Source organism: Mobula hypostoma, chromosome 2 (genome assembly GCF_963921235.1).
Source record: "Mobula hypostoma chromosome 2, sMobHyp1.1, whole genome shotgun sequence".
Classification (NCBI taxonomy): Eukaryota; Metazoa; Chordata; class Chondrichthyes; order Myliobatiformes; family Myliobatidae; genus Mobula; species Mobula hypostoma.
In genome coordinates this window covers 114759040-114773273 of record NC_086098.1, presented here as the reverse complement: position 1 = coordinate 114773273, position 14234 = coordinate 114759040, and the positions used below count along the sequence as shown (strand labels likewise).

General features: G+C 48.1%; 1 protein-coding gene across 7 annotated transcripts in view; it reads right to left on the bottom strand.

Moving 5' to 3' along the window:
• LOC134342389 (tau-tubulin kinase 1-like) overlaps nucleotides 1–14234 on the bottom strand; it is an 86488-nt gene that overhangs the window by 49100 nt on the left and 23154 nt on the right. For 6 of the 7 annotated variants that reach the window (XM_063040451.1, XM_063040447.1, XM_063040448.1 and 3 more), the window contains 2 exons: nucleotides 12018–12158; nucleotides 9085–9189 (listed from right to left, as the gene is read on the bottom strand). In XM_063040451.1, the coding sequence (XP_062896521.1) occupies nucleotides 9085–9189; nucleotides 12018–12158 (246 nt within the window). Of the gene's footprint in view, nucleotides 1–1759; nucleotides 1831–9084; nucleotides 9190–12017; nucleotides 12159–14234 lie in introns of those variants that run through there. The other variant, XM_063040453.1, reaches the window with a different exon arrangement.

The window sequence follows — 14234 nt, the reverse complement described above, 5'->3', positions numbered from 1 at the left end:
AGAAGCCAGATGGCAGTGGTGGAGGGGTTATTCTGACTGGAGATTTGTGATCAGTGGTATTCCGCAAGGATCAGTGCTGGGACATCTATTGTTTATCGTGTATGGATATGATTTAGGTGAAGATATAGGTAAGCTGATCAGTAAGTTAGAAAATGGCAGGAAAAACGGTGGGGTTGGGGATAGTGAGGAAGATTGTTAAAGGATTCAACAGAATTGAGACCAGTTGGAAATGTGTGCAGAGTGGCAGATGGAGCTTAACCCGGTTAAGTGTGAGGTATTGAACTCTGAGAAGTCAAATACAAGATAAAAGTATATAGTAAATGACAGGACCTTTTATGTACAGAACATTTTATGCATAGAGGGATCCTAGGGTGCAAGTCCATAGTTCCCTGAAAGTGGCAACACAGAGAGATAGAGAGGTAAATAAGGTATTTGGCATACATGCCTCCATCAGCTGGGCTCCTAAATCTAAAAGTCGGGAAGTCATGTTGCAACTTTATAAATCTTTGGCCTGGTCACAATTTGAGTATTGTATGCAGCTCTAGTCGCCACATTACAGGAAGGATGTGGAAGCTTCGAAGAGGGTTCACCAGGGTGCTACCTAGATTAGAGAGCATGTGCTGTAAGGAGGTATTGGACAGATGAGGATTGTTTTCTCTGGAGTACTGGAGGCTGAGGGGAGACCTGAAAAAATTTATAAAATTATGAGTGGCATATTTAGGATAGACAATCAGAGTCATTTCCCCAGGGTGGAAACGTCAAATGTCAAGAGGACATAGGTTTGAGACACGTTCAAAGGAAATATGCGAAGCAGTTTTTATGCAGAATAGTGGATACCTAGAATGGACCGCCAAGCTTGGGGTGGAGACAGACATGCTAGAGGCATTTAAGAGGCTGTTAGGCAGGTACATGAATGTACAGGAAATGGAGAGATACAGATCAAGTACTGGCAGAAGAGATTTATTATAATTTGACATTGTGTTCAGCACAGACTTGAAGGGTGAAGGGCCTGTTTCTGGACTATACTGGTGTTCCACCCAAACCTACCCCACAAACTCTGGCCACTTGTCCCATCCGTATGTAGCTACTGGCTCCACCCACAGCAGGACCCACCCATCAACTCTGGACCCACCTACACTAACTACATCCATCCCTCCCCCACAGTCCACATCCCTCTGAAATCAGTAATGACTGTCAGTCAAAACTGTGACTCCACCCACTCCCCTACACCTACCTATGACCTCACCCTTCTGCTTCTCCATCTGTAGAAGCCAACCGCCGCATCACTGACCTGTACACTGCCAACGCCTCACCCTCTCACCTGTAACCCAACTCCCAATCCTCCCTTCAATAATCCACCTGTAACCCAAGGAACACTCTTGTACCTTTCTGATCCAACTGCCGTGTCCCATCTGTAACTGACTGCAACCTCCATTTTCTGCCTGTATATTCTCCACTCCACTCTCCTCCATCTCTCACCCTTCCCTTCCTTCATGTTCCACCTGTATCCTGACTGCAGCCATCCTCTTTTGCTCTATTCTGTAGCATTTCTCTTGCTGAGATTCACCTGTGTTTTGACTGCACCCAGCTCTATGTATTGTGCTAAGATCTTCCTGTTGTCTGAGTGTAACCTGCACATTGTACAGCACAGCTGAGGTTACCTGAAATGCTGAGGCTGCCTCTGGGTCTCTGGGAGATCCCCGTCTATTAAAACATAGTGAAAGAACTGAAATTCAGTGCGAGGCTGATGGAAACTCACAGCTCACTGCACAACCTTGGACACATGCAGGGAATGGGAGATCTGACCATCAAACTAAGACTTCAAGGAACATAAGCATGAGTAATCCAACAGAAACTGTAAAACAAAAAGGAGAAACAAAACAGAACAAGCAGCAAAATTAATGAGAGGATTGTGCACAGAGGCAGCGGGACACACATCCAGCAGCTGGGAGAGGGGGCCCTGCAGCAGGTTACTACCTCTCCTGGCAGCACTCTTTCACAATATTCTCAACAAACACACACACACACACACACACACACACACACACACACACACACACACACACACACACACACACACACACACACACACAGCCATCCACACCTTGCATGCACACATAGCCCCTTGCACACGAAAATGCATACACGCACTGTGGCTTAGAACAACCCCGCAGATCCTGCAAATTTAAGTAACCAAAGGCTGAAAGCACTCAGCTAGTCAGGCAGCATCCGTGGAAAGAGAAGCAGAGTTTCAGATCGAACCCCTTTTGACAGGACTTTTCTATTTATCTTTGCTTCTCTTTCCTGACCCACTGAACTTTTCCAGCTTTTTTGTCCTTATTATGAATGCAGTAGTTCCCTGTTCCATTTCATACAGGGAGCCTTCATTTAACAATGCAGCACTCCCGCAGTACTGCCCCTCTCAGGATATTGCCCTTTTTTATTACAAAATATTAAATTGCATGAAGTAGGCCCAACCAATGTCTCAGCCAGGCAAAGACTTTCATCTCCAAGTCCTGCTAGCTCACCAGCCAAGCCTCCTCAGTGGAGTTCAGATAGACTCAGATAGAGGAGCGTGGTGCTCCATGCTAAGGGTCTTAACCCCTCTGGCAAGCAGTCCACCCATCAAAAGAGCAGTACACTTTTCCCAGTTGACTCTTGCAGAGGATGTGCCGAGAAGATCTGCTGGCAGTCTTGCATCATCTGCAAGTCAACAGGGTCAGTGATTGGGAGGAGGACATCATTGGTGTAAGCTGGAAGGATGGCCTTTACATCTGGTTCACATGGAACCATATCCGTCAAACTCTTAAGGAAAAGGCACAGGAATGGCTCCACATAAACATGGGGCACTCCTGATGCACCCCCCTCCCAAAGTGCAAGGGCACTGTAAAAGACCTGCTGACTTTAACAAGCACTCCACAGCAGTGTGCAACAGCCCAGCAGAATCAGGGGAGATCTCTTTGCAATACAATATTCTCCCAGGGCTTGACAGGGGGAGATTGTTTCCTCTGAACGAAAAGTCTGGTAGGGGAGGGGACCCCATCTTAGATTAAGATGTCAACTGTTGAAAGACTGACATGAGAAGAAGCTCCTTCATTTGTAGGTGTGAAATTCTTGGTGTGGAGGTTCAGCCACTGAATGCTTTCAACGTTCAGTGGAAGGGGATTGAAGGATATGGGGTTGATGCAGGAAACTGAGAACAAGGTGAAAGATCTCCGATAGCATGATTGGATGGTGGGACAGGAACAAGAGGGAGAATGGCCAATTAGTACTTCTAGTGTTCCTCTTTACAAAGGACTGTACATGGTACTCAGTGACAGTCAACGGGACAGTACAAGGGGCAGGAGGAAGGGCTGATGTGGCTGCCATGAACCAATTCTCCCAGATGGACTCAAGGGAATTCTGAGAAGGAAATAAAGACAGAAAGTTTAGATAAGGGGCTCAGTTACAGCTTCAAGATAACTTCAAGATACTGGCAGGGACAACAGCAGAGCAGCAATGGCATGAGTTTCTAGGAAAGATGAGGAAGGTGCAGAATAGGTGTATTCCAAAAATGAAAAAATAATCAAATCGTAAAATAGTACAACCATGGCTGACAAGGGAAGTCAAAGCTAATGTAAAAGCAAAAGAGAGGGCATGCAACAAAGCAAAAATTAATGGGAAGATAGAGGATAGGGAAGCTTTTAAAAACTTACAGAGAGCAACTGAAAGAATCAGAAGGGAAAAGAATAAATATGAAAGCAAGTTAGCAAACAGTATCAAAGTGGATAGTAAAAAAAATAAAAGAGAGATGACAGTGGATATAGGACTGCTAGAAAATGAGGCCAGAGAAATAATAACTGGGGTCAAGGAGATGGCAGATGAACTGAGTATTTTGCATCAGTCTTCTCTATGAAAGGCACTAGCAGTGTGACAGATGTTGAAGGGTGCCAGGGAAGAGAAGTGAGTTCAGTTACTATTACAAGGGAGAAGGTGCTCAAAAAGCTGAAAGACCTAAGGGTACATTAGTCACCCGGACCAGATGAACTGCAGCCTAGGAATCTGAAAGAGGTAACGGTAGAGATTGTGGAGGCATTAGTAATGATCTTTCAAAAATCACTGGACTCTGGCTTGGTGCCAGAGGACTGGAAAATTGCAAATGTCACTCCACTCTTTAAGAAAGGAGGAAGGCAGCAGAAAGGAAATTATAGACCAGTTAGCCTGACCTCAGTGGTTGGGAAGATGGAGTCAGTTGTTAAGCCAGTTGTTATAGGACTACTTGGTGACACAGGACAAGATAGAACAAAGTCAGCATGGTTTCCTTAAAGGAAATTCTTGCCTGACGAACCTGTTTGAACTATTTGAGGAGATTACATATAGGACAGATAAAGGAATGCAATGGATGTTGTATATTCGGACTTTCAGAAGGCCTTTGACAAGGTGCCACACGAGGCTGCTTACCAAGTTAAGAGCCTGTGTATTTACGGGAAAGTTACTAACATGGTTAGAGCATTGGCTGATTGGTAGGAGGTAGTGAGTGGGAATAAAAGGATCCTTTTCTGGTTGGCTGCCAGTGACTAGTGGTGTTCCACAGGGGTCAGTGTTGGGACCAATTCTTTTTATGCTCTATATCAATAATTTAGATGATGAAATAGATGGGTTTGTTGCTAAGTTTGCAGTTGATACGAAGATTGATGGAGGAGGCAGGTAGTGTTAAGGAAACAGACAGGATACAGAAGGACTTAGACAGATTAGGAGAATGGGCAAGAAAGTGGCAAATGAAATACAATGTTGGAAAATGCATAATCATGCACTACTACCAGTAGAAATAAATGTGCAGACTATTTTCTAAATGGGGAGAAAATCCAAAAATCTGAGATGCAAAGGGATTTGGGAGTCCTCATGCAGAATACCCTAAGGGTTAACTTGCAGGTAGAGTCAGTGGTGAGGAAGGCAAATGCAATGTTAGCATTCATTTCAATAATACAAGAGCAGAGCTGAGGTTTTATAAGGCACTGGTGAGGCCTCACCTTGAGTAGTTTTGGGCTCCTCATCTAAGAAAAGATGTACTGGCATTGGAGAGGGTTCAGAGGAGGTTCACAAGGAGATTCCAGGAATGAAAGGATTATCATACAAGGAACGTTTGATGGCTCTGGGTCTGTATTCATGAGAATTTAGAAGGATTTGGGGGGGGGGGAATCTCTTGAAACATTTTGAATGTTGGATGACCTAGACAGAGTAGATGTAGAAAGGATGTTTCCCAAGGTGGGGGAGTCTAGGACAAGTGGGCACAGCCTCAGGATAGAGGGGTGTCCATTTAAAACAGAGATACAGAGAAATTTCTTTAGCTAGAGGGTGATGATTTTGTGGAACTTGTTGCCAGAGGTGGCTGTGGAGGCCAGGATGTTGGGTGTATTTAAGGTGGAGCTTGATAGGTTCTTGAGTGGACACGGCATCAAAGGCTATGGGGAGAAGGCCACAGAATGGGGCTGAGGAGGGCATAAAAGGATCAGCTATGACTGAATGGTGGCTATGACTCGATGGGCCAAATGGCCCAATTCTGCTCCTATGTCTTATGCCGTAATGTTGCCTGGTTTGGAGGACTTGAATTATCAAGGAAGATCAGATAATTGGGAATAAATGAAGCTGTGACATGACAAAATAGTGGTATATAAAATTAAGCAAGGTGCAGATAGGGTAGATATGAAGTGTCTATATCCCATGATAGGGGTGTTTACAACTAGAAGGTGCAGGTTTAAGATGAGAAGGAGGAGGTTTAAAAGAGAATTGAAGAGAATGCTTCTTGAGTTGATATCTGGAATGAGCTGCCAGTGAAGGTGGTAGAGGCAGGGACAGTAACAACATTTAAGAGACATCTAGACTGGAATGCAAATGATCAGGGTATAGGCAGATATGGAATTAATGTAGGAAAGTGGGATTAAAGTAGTTTGATGATCAGCATAGATGTGGTGAACTGAAGGGTCCTTTTCTATGCTGCATAAAGTCCAGCAAGCTGAAAAACTAAGAGAATCTTTACTGTAAGAAGAAGTGAGTCCAAAAGTGGTTTGTCCATCGTCAACGATGAAGACCTCGACACCATTAGTTACTTTGAGACTGGATGCGGTGTCCAAAGATAACTGGTTAGGCCAATTTGGGCACGGAATGTCCTGGCACATGTTGGGCAGACGCGTGTAGGCACTGCAGTTGTTGCGCTGGTGGATCTGGACTTGCACAGCTCGCGCTTACGTTGTGCTTCAGCAATGTGCCTTGCTTCGTAAGCCTGACAGCCCTTCTGGATGAGGCTGCGCCAGGTAGGGCAGTTTTGTGCCAGCATTTCCCAGGAGGTCGTATCTATGTCAAATGACTTCAGGGAAGCCTTTAGTGTGTCTTTGTAACGAATGAGTTAGGGAAGTCACTGCTGAGACCACATCTGGAGGACGGTGTATAGGGTTAGCCAACATATTTAAGGAAGGATATAGATGTTTTGGGAGCAGTTCAGTTTAGTGAAGAGATACCTGGAATGGTTGAGTGGTCTTCAGAAGAAAGGTTGGATAGAATCTGTGAATGTGAGAGCAAGGGAGAAGAGTTCCTGATAATCAAGGAGTGAATGAGCAGACAGATGAGGAACGTCATCCAAGTTACCAAAGCCATCTCATTAAATGGTTCACGGGGCTGGAAGGGCGAGGGGTGACTCCTGTTCCTAATTTGATTGCTGGTATTGCTTCATAATCTTTTCTCAGGATCCCATTTCACTGCCTAAGGTCAGGGTTAACACTGCTGCTGAGAGGTGTCACACAGACACAAAAAGTGCATTAGTGAACTAAAGGGAAGTGGAGCCCTGAGGCCAGTAAACAGAAGCTGCTGCAGTCACAGGAACACGAGTGACCAGTCTCAGCTGCACCCTACTATCACCTTCATACGTGCTCACCACCACTCCCTTCATCCAGACCTGCACAGCCACCCTCTAACCCGAGCCTTCCAGAATGGTCCCTCAGCACCTGTGGGTGATGGGAGGAAGGTCCGCGTGGGGAACTTTCTCAGTCCCACACTGACCATCTCCTCTGCCTACACACTGGGAAACAAACAGCCAGGGAAGTAAAGTACTGGAGTTTCTGGGCGCACACACAAAGGATGCTTGCAAATCTGCAATGCACGGCTCCAAACCTCAACATCCCTATTGTTTTCCTTCTCCATTTCTCACACATTACCAGCTGTCCCAGGACACCAACATTCTTCCAGTCGCAGACACCCACTGCCCTTCCTTATCACTTCAGAACTCAACTCCATCAAACAGTCCCAGGACACCAACATTCTTTCAGTCACAGACACCCACAGCCCTTTCTCACCATCGCAAAGCTCAACCCCATCAATACTCAAAGGACACCAGCATTTCTCCCACTCACTGACATCCTCTGTCCTTTCTCAGCATCTCAAAACTCAACCCAACCAAACGGTCCCAGCTGAGAGTAACAGTCACACTATCAACATACTGTCTGTCCAGTGGAGGATCCCGACACTGGGGGGTCACGCACCACACACACTGACCCACATTAGGGGATGTAACATCCACACCCACACATTGCATATTGACCTTCACTGGGGGGTGGGTTTCTCATACACACACACTGAACTTCACTAGGGGAAGGGTCTCACCCCCCCACCCCCCTCACTGGGGGATGGGTCACACACACACACACACACACAGAACTTCACTGGGGGATGGGTCTCATACACACAGATCCTCACTGCGGATGGGTCTCTCTCTCACACACACACACACACACTGAACTTCACTGGGGGATGGGTCTCATACACACAGATCCTCACTGCGGATGGGTCTCTCTCTCACACACACACACACACACTGAACTTCACTGGGGGATGGGTCTCACACACACAGACCCTCACTGGGGGATGGGGTCTCTCTCTCACTCACACACACACACACACTGAACTTCACTGGGGGATGGGTCTCACACACACAGATCCTCACTGCGGATGGGTCTCTCTCTCTCACTCACACACACACACTGAACTTCACTGGGGGATGAGTCTCACACACACAGACCCTCACTGGGGGATGGGGTCTCTCTCTCACACACACACACACTGAACTTCACTGGGGGATGGGTCTCACACACACAGATCCTCACTGCGGATGGGTCTCTCTCTCACACACACACTGAACTTCACTGGGGGATGGGTCTCATACACACAGATCCTCACTGCGGATGGGTCTCTCTCTCACACACACACACACACACACACACACAGAACTTCACTGGGGGATGGGTCTCATACACACAGATCCTCACTGCGGATGGGTCTCTCTCTCACACACACACACACACACTGAACTTCACTGGGGGATGGGTCTCATACACACAGATCCTCACTGCGGATGGGTCTCTCTCTCACACACACACACACACACTGAACTTCACTGGGGGATGGGTCTCACACACACAGACCCTCACTGGGGGATGGGGTCTCTCTCTCACTCACACACACACACACTGAACTTCACTGGGGGATGGGTCTCACACACACAGATCCTCACTGCGGATGGGTCTCTCTCTCTCACTCACACACACACACTGAACTTCACTGGGGGATGAGTCTCACACACACAGACCCTCACTGGGGGATGGGGTCTCTCTCTCACACACACACACACTGAACTTCACTGGGGGATGGGTCTCACACACACAGATCCTCACTGCGGATGGGTCTCTCTCTCTCACACACACACACACACTGAACTTCACTAGGGGATGGGTCTCACACACACACAGACTCTCACTGGGGGATGGGTCTCTCTCACACACACACACACACACACACACACACACACTGAACTTCACTGGGGGATGGGACTCACACACACACAGATCCTCACTGCGGATGGGTCTCACACACACACAGACTCTCACTGGGGGATAGGACACACACACACAGACCCTTAATGAGGGATGGGACACACACACACTGACCCACACTGGGGGATCGGACAGACGGACACACAGACACACACACTGCACGCGGTGCACACCCTCACTGGGGAACGGATCTCACACTCACGTAATTGCTTTGTCTGTCACTCACCGGCCGAACCTCTCCGTTTGTGTTGGTGTACTGGCGTGCTAGGCCAAAATCCAGCATGTAGCACTTTCGAAAGGTGGAGGGGAGACGCCCCATTGCAAAGTTTGACTGTGGGATGGGTGAAAGGGAGAGTGAAACTCATGCCGCACTGTCTACCCAGTCACTGTCCTCCCCAGCACCAATATCCACCTCTTCTACAGCAGCCCAGGTAACACTCAGTCCCACAGCACTGTTACAACGGAGGCAGCCATTTGGCTCTTTGAAGCTGTCTGTCTCTGTGAGCAATTCTGTTGGTACTGCTGCCCACAGCCCTGCAAACACTGCCTTCTCTGACACGTCCCAGCTTCCCCTGAAATTCTATAACCAAATCTGCCCCCACTCCTCCTCCCAGCAGTGCATTCCCAATCCAACCAAGGGTTTGCCTCCCATCACTTTTGGCCCTTGTACTGCCACCATCACTCATCCGGTCTCCATCTGTCCTGCTTCCCAACCTCTGCACCACTGGGACGGGTTTTCTGTTTCAATCTCTGCAGTGGTTTCAGGGAGAACCTGTCTACAGAAATTAATTCCCTCATCACTGAAATACCTTAGCAAATTTCTTAGGCACACATTCAAAGCCTCCCCACGGTTTCCAAAGTGTGGGCCAGAAATGGAGACAAACCTCCAGCTGAGACAAACCAAGTTTTTATCGGCAATACATAAAATCAAATTCATACAGCAGAGGCACAGGCCTTTCAGCTCACCAAGTCCATGCTAACTTCTTTGCCCATCAAAATCAACCCCATTTACCCACATTAGGACTGTACCTTTCTACGTTGCCTTGCCTATTTAAGTATCTGTCTAAATGCCTCTTAAGTGTAGTAACTCCAGTGTCCTCCAGCAGTGAGTTGCAGTTATCAACCGCTTTTTGTGTAATAAAGCTTAGCTCTCAGGTCCCTTTTTAGTCACCTTCCTCTCACCTTAAACTTACACCTTCTTGGTTTTGATATCCATACTATGAGGAAAAGATTTTGACTATTCACCCTTATCTATGCCTCTCATAATCTACCAGCCACTTTCACTCCAAGGAAAACAAACCTAGCCTATCCAATCTCTCTCCATAACCAAGTCATTCAATCCAGGCAACATCCTGGTGAATCTTCTCTGCATTCTCTCCATTAAACAACCTTGTTCACTGCCCACTGCAATACCAGTGTTGGTGTTACTTGCAAACATACTGTACAACTCTATGGATTACTAACCATGTCCAACAATGGTGGGGTCAGCACTGATTTCCATGGCACACCCCTGGTCACAGGCCTGCAGTCTGTAAAACAACACTCCACCATCACTGTTGGACTCCCTCAGTCAAGCTAATTTTGTATTCAAACTGCTAGCTTGGCATCCTGGATCCCATGTGATCCACCATGCATGACAAATATTTACCTTGTCAATCCTCTTGGACCACTGATTGAAAAAACTTAATCATATGTGAGGCATGATTTCCCATGCATAAAGCCATGTTAACGATCCCCAATTACTTGTTGCCTTTATAAGTACAGATAGATCCCACCTTTCTGAACCCCCTCCAGTAACTTTCCCACTGATGTTAGGCTCACCAGCCTGTAGTTCCCTGGCTTGACTATGCAGCCCTTCCTAAATAAAAGCACAGCATTAAACATCCTCTAGTCTCATGGTACTTCCCTCGTGACTAACGAAGCTACAAAAATCCCAACCAGGGCACTAGAAACTTGTAGTGTTGATGCAGGGTCTGAACAAGATACTGACAACTCCTCTACCTCCACAAATGCCGCTTTACCTATTGAGCTCCTCCTGTAGTTGTTTTCTCTTGCTTCAGATTAGAGTATCTGCAGTGTCATGTCACCAGCAAGCTCTTCCCTTACTTCTCACAATGTTCCAGGATACACTTGGTCAGGCCCAGTGGATTAATCTACTTTTGTGCACTTCAAAAACGCCAACACCTCCTCAGATATCGCTATGTTCCACCACTATTCTCCCCCCTGAACTTGCTAGCTTTTGTGACTTTCTCCATGGTAAGTACAGACGAGAAGTATTCTGTTAACACTTGCCCATTTCCTGTGGTTCTACACATAGATAGTTACCCTGATTCTAAAGGGGACCTATTATCTCATTAATTATACTTTTACTTTTAATATACTTAATGGAATCTTCTCGTTTTTTAAACCCCTATTTGTCATATAACCCTTTTACCTTCCTGGTTTGCTAATGTACTCCGAGACCCCTCATACTCAAGGGATTTGTTTGATCCCTCATCAACCAGAGTTCCCTAATCCTGCCAGCCTTGCCCTTCACTCTAACAGGAACACGCTGATCCTGATCTCTACCCATCTCACTTTTAAAAAATTCCATTTAGTAGGCATCCTTTTACCTACAAACATCCTCTCCCAATCAATCTTAGCAAGTTCCTGCTTAATACCATCAAAATTATCCTTACCCCATTTTAAAATTTTAACTTATGGACCAGTCTTATCTTTTATCAGAAATATTTTAAAACAGAATTATAATCATTGGTCCCAAAGTGCTCCAGCACTGACACTTCAATCACTTCCCCGCCTCATTTCCCAACAGGATGTCCTTTGTTGCCTCCTCTCAGAAGGGCCATCTGTGTATTGTTGCAGAAAGCTTTCCTGGACACACTTAACAAATTCTGCCCACTCTAAGCCCTTAACACAGTGACAGTGCTCAAGTGAAAACTCAGATGCTTCTTCACTGTTGTGAGACTCCCCTACATGAACTACCCCCTCAGAAAGCGTACTCCATACTGAAACCACACTCAGGGTGCACTGTGCAGGTTGTCAATGCCCTTTAGTAGTGCTGCTACAGACATAGGACCTATGCTCTACCCTCACCTCCAGTGCCACAACCTCAATAGGTCCTCTGCTCAACCAGCTACCCCTATTCCACCCACAACTCACCGGTTTGATGTCACGGTGCAGGAAGCCAACAGAGTGGATGGCCTCGATGGACTGCAGAATCTGCTTGCCCAGGCGCAGGGTGGTGCTCATGGTGAAGGTACCTCGTGGCTGGCTGCGCCTCAGGTCAGCAAGGTTACGGCCCTGGAGAACACAGTAAGTGTCAACATTGCAACGAAGTGGGGGGGGGGGCTTTGTCTGCGTGGTAACACCCCCCCCCATCCCGACAACCCTACTGCACCACTCCCTCCACGTAGACACAGGAACAGGTCCAGACTTTTTTAGTGTGGGGCAGGGAGGGCTCTGTGTTGGGGTGGGAAGGAGAGGCAGTAAGGTGTTGCGCTGGGGAGGGAGGACAAGTACTGTATTGTAGGAGGGGGAGGGGCCGTGATGGGGATGAAGGGATGGGGAGGTATGTTAGGGAGGGAGGGGTGGGGAGGTGTGTTTGGGAGGGAGGGGTGGGGGAGGAGTGTTCGGGAGGGGTGGGATGGGGAGGTGTGTTAGGGAGGGGTGCAGTGGGGAGGTGTGTTAGGGAGGGGTGCAGTGGGGAGGTGTGTTAGGGAGGAGGGGTGGGGGAGGTGTGTTCGGGAGGGAGGGGTGGGGGAGGAGTGTTCGGGAGGGGTGGGATGGGGAGGTGTGTTAGGGAGAGGGTGTTGGGAGGTGTGTTAGGGAGAGGGTGTTGGGAGGTGTGTTAGGGAGAGGGGGTGGGGAGGTGTGTTAGGGAGAGGGGGTGGGGAGGTGTGTTAGGGAGGGGTGCGGTGGGGAGGTGTGTTAGGGAGGAGGGGTGGGGGAGGTGTGTTCGGGAGGGAGGGGTGGGGGAGGTGTGTTCGGGAAGGGTGGGGTGAGGAGGTGTGTTAGGGAGAGAGGGGTGAGGGAGGTGTGTTAGGGAGGAGGGGTGAGGGAGGTGTGTTAGGGAGGAGGGGTGAGGGAGGTGTGTTAGGGAGGAGGGGTGAGAGAGGCGTGTTAGGGAGGAGGGGCGTGGGTGGCGTGTTAGGGAGGGAGGGGCGTGGGTGGCGTGTTAGGGAGGGAGGGGCGGGGAGGCTTGTTAGGGAGGGGTTTAGGTGGCGCGTTAGGGAGGGGCTTGGGTGGCGCGTTAGGGAGGGGTGGGGAGGTGTGTTAGGGAGGCGTGTGGGTGGAGTGTTAGGGAGGGAGGGGTGGGGAGGTGTGTTAGGGAGGGTGGGTGGGGGGGTGTCAGGGAAGGAAGGGTGGGGAGGTGTGTTAGGGAGGGGTGTGGGTGGCGTGTTAGGGAGGGAAGGGTGGGGAAGTGTCAGGGAGGGAGGGGTGGGGAGGTGTGTCAGGGAGGGAGGGAGTTGCTGTGTTCGCGAGGGAAGGGTGGGGGTGAGGGGGAGGGGGAAGATGGTGTGCTGGGGAGGGAGCGGCTAGCAGGAGTATCACACGAGATAACAGAGGTAGTGAGGTCACTGAGAGAAGGTCACCAGGTATAGCTAGTTAGCATCTTCAGGGACCTGGCCCAGGCCCCAGGAGGATGTGTGCTGTGGGTAAGGGTATTGGCGGGACAGGAGAGTCATGGTGGACTGACTGCTGATGGAAAGAGAAATCCTGAAGAAAAAATGAATGGGAAACCCAAGCAACAGAGCAGGTAGAGGCACTGCCTTCTTATCTCTCAGAAGGAGCTCGGGGTCCAAGTGCATCGTTCATTGAAAGTGGCTGTGCAAATGGATAAGGTGGAAAAGGTGGTGTATGAACGCTTGCCTTTACTGGTAGGGGTGTTGAATATGAGAGTGAGGAAGTCTTATTGCAGCAATATGCAACTTTAGTTAATTTGCACTTGGAGTACTGCATGTTGTTCTGATTGCTCCATTATAGAAAGGATGTGGAGAGGATGAAGAGGTTTACTAGGATGCTGTCTGGATTAGACAGTATGAACTATAAGGAAAGCTTGGACAAACATAGCTTGTTCTCCTTGGAGTGTCATAAGCTGAGGTTTTTAAAGCTATGAGAGGCATTAATGGGGTAGACAGTCAGATCTCCTCAGATAGAAATGCCAAACACTAAAAGACATGTTTTTAAAGTTAGATGGGCTAAAGATAATGAGAGGAGCAAGTTTTTTTTTGTTATGTAGAGAGTAGTGGGTGCCTGGAATAGGGTGGTGATAGAAGTAGGCAGCTGGGTGCATTTCAGAGGTTTTTAAATAGACACTGAAGGAAATGGAAAGATGTGGATGATACACAAAAGGAGGTTATTTGGTAAAATCTGGCA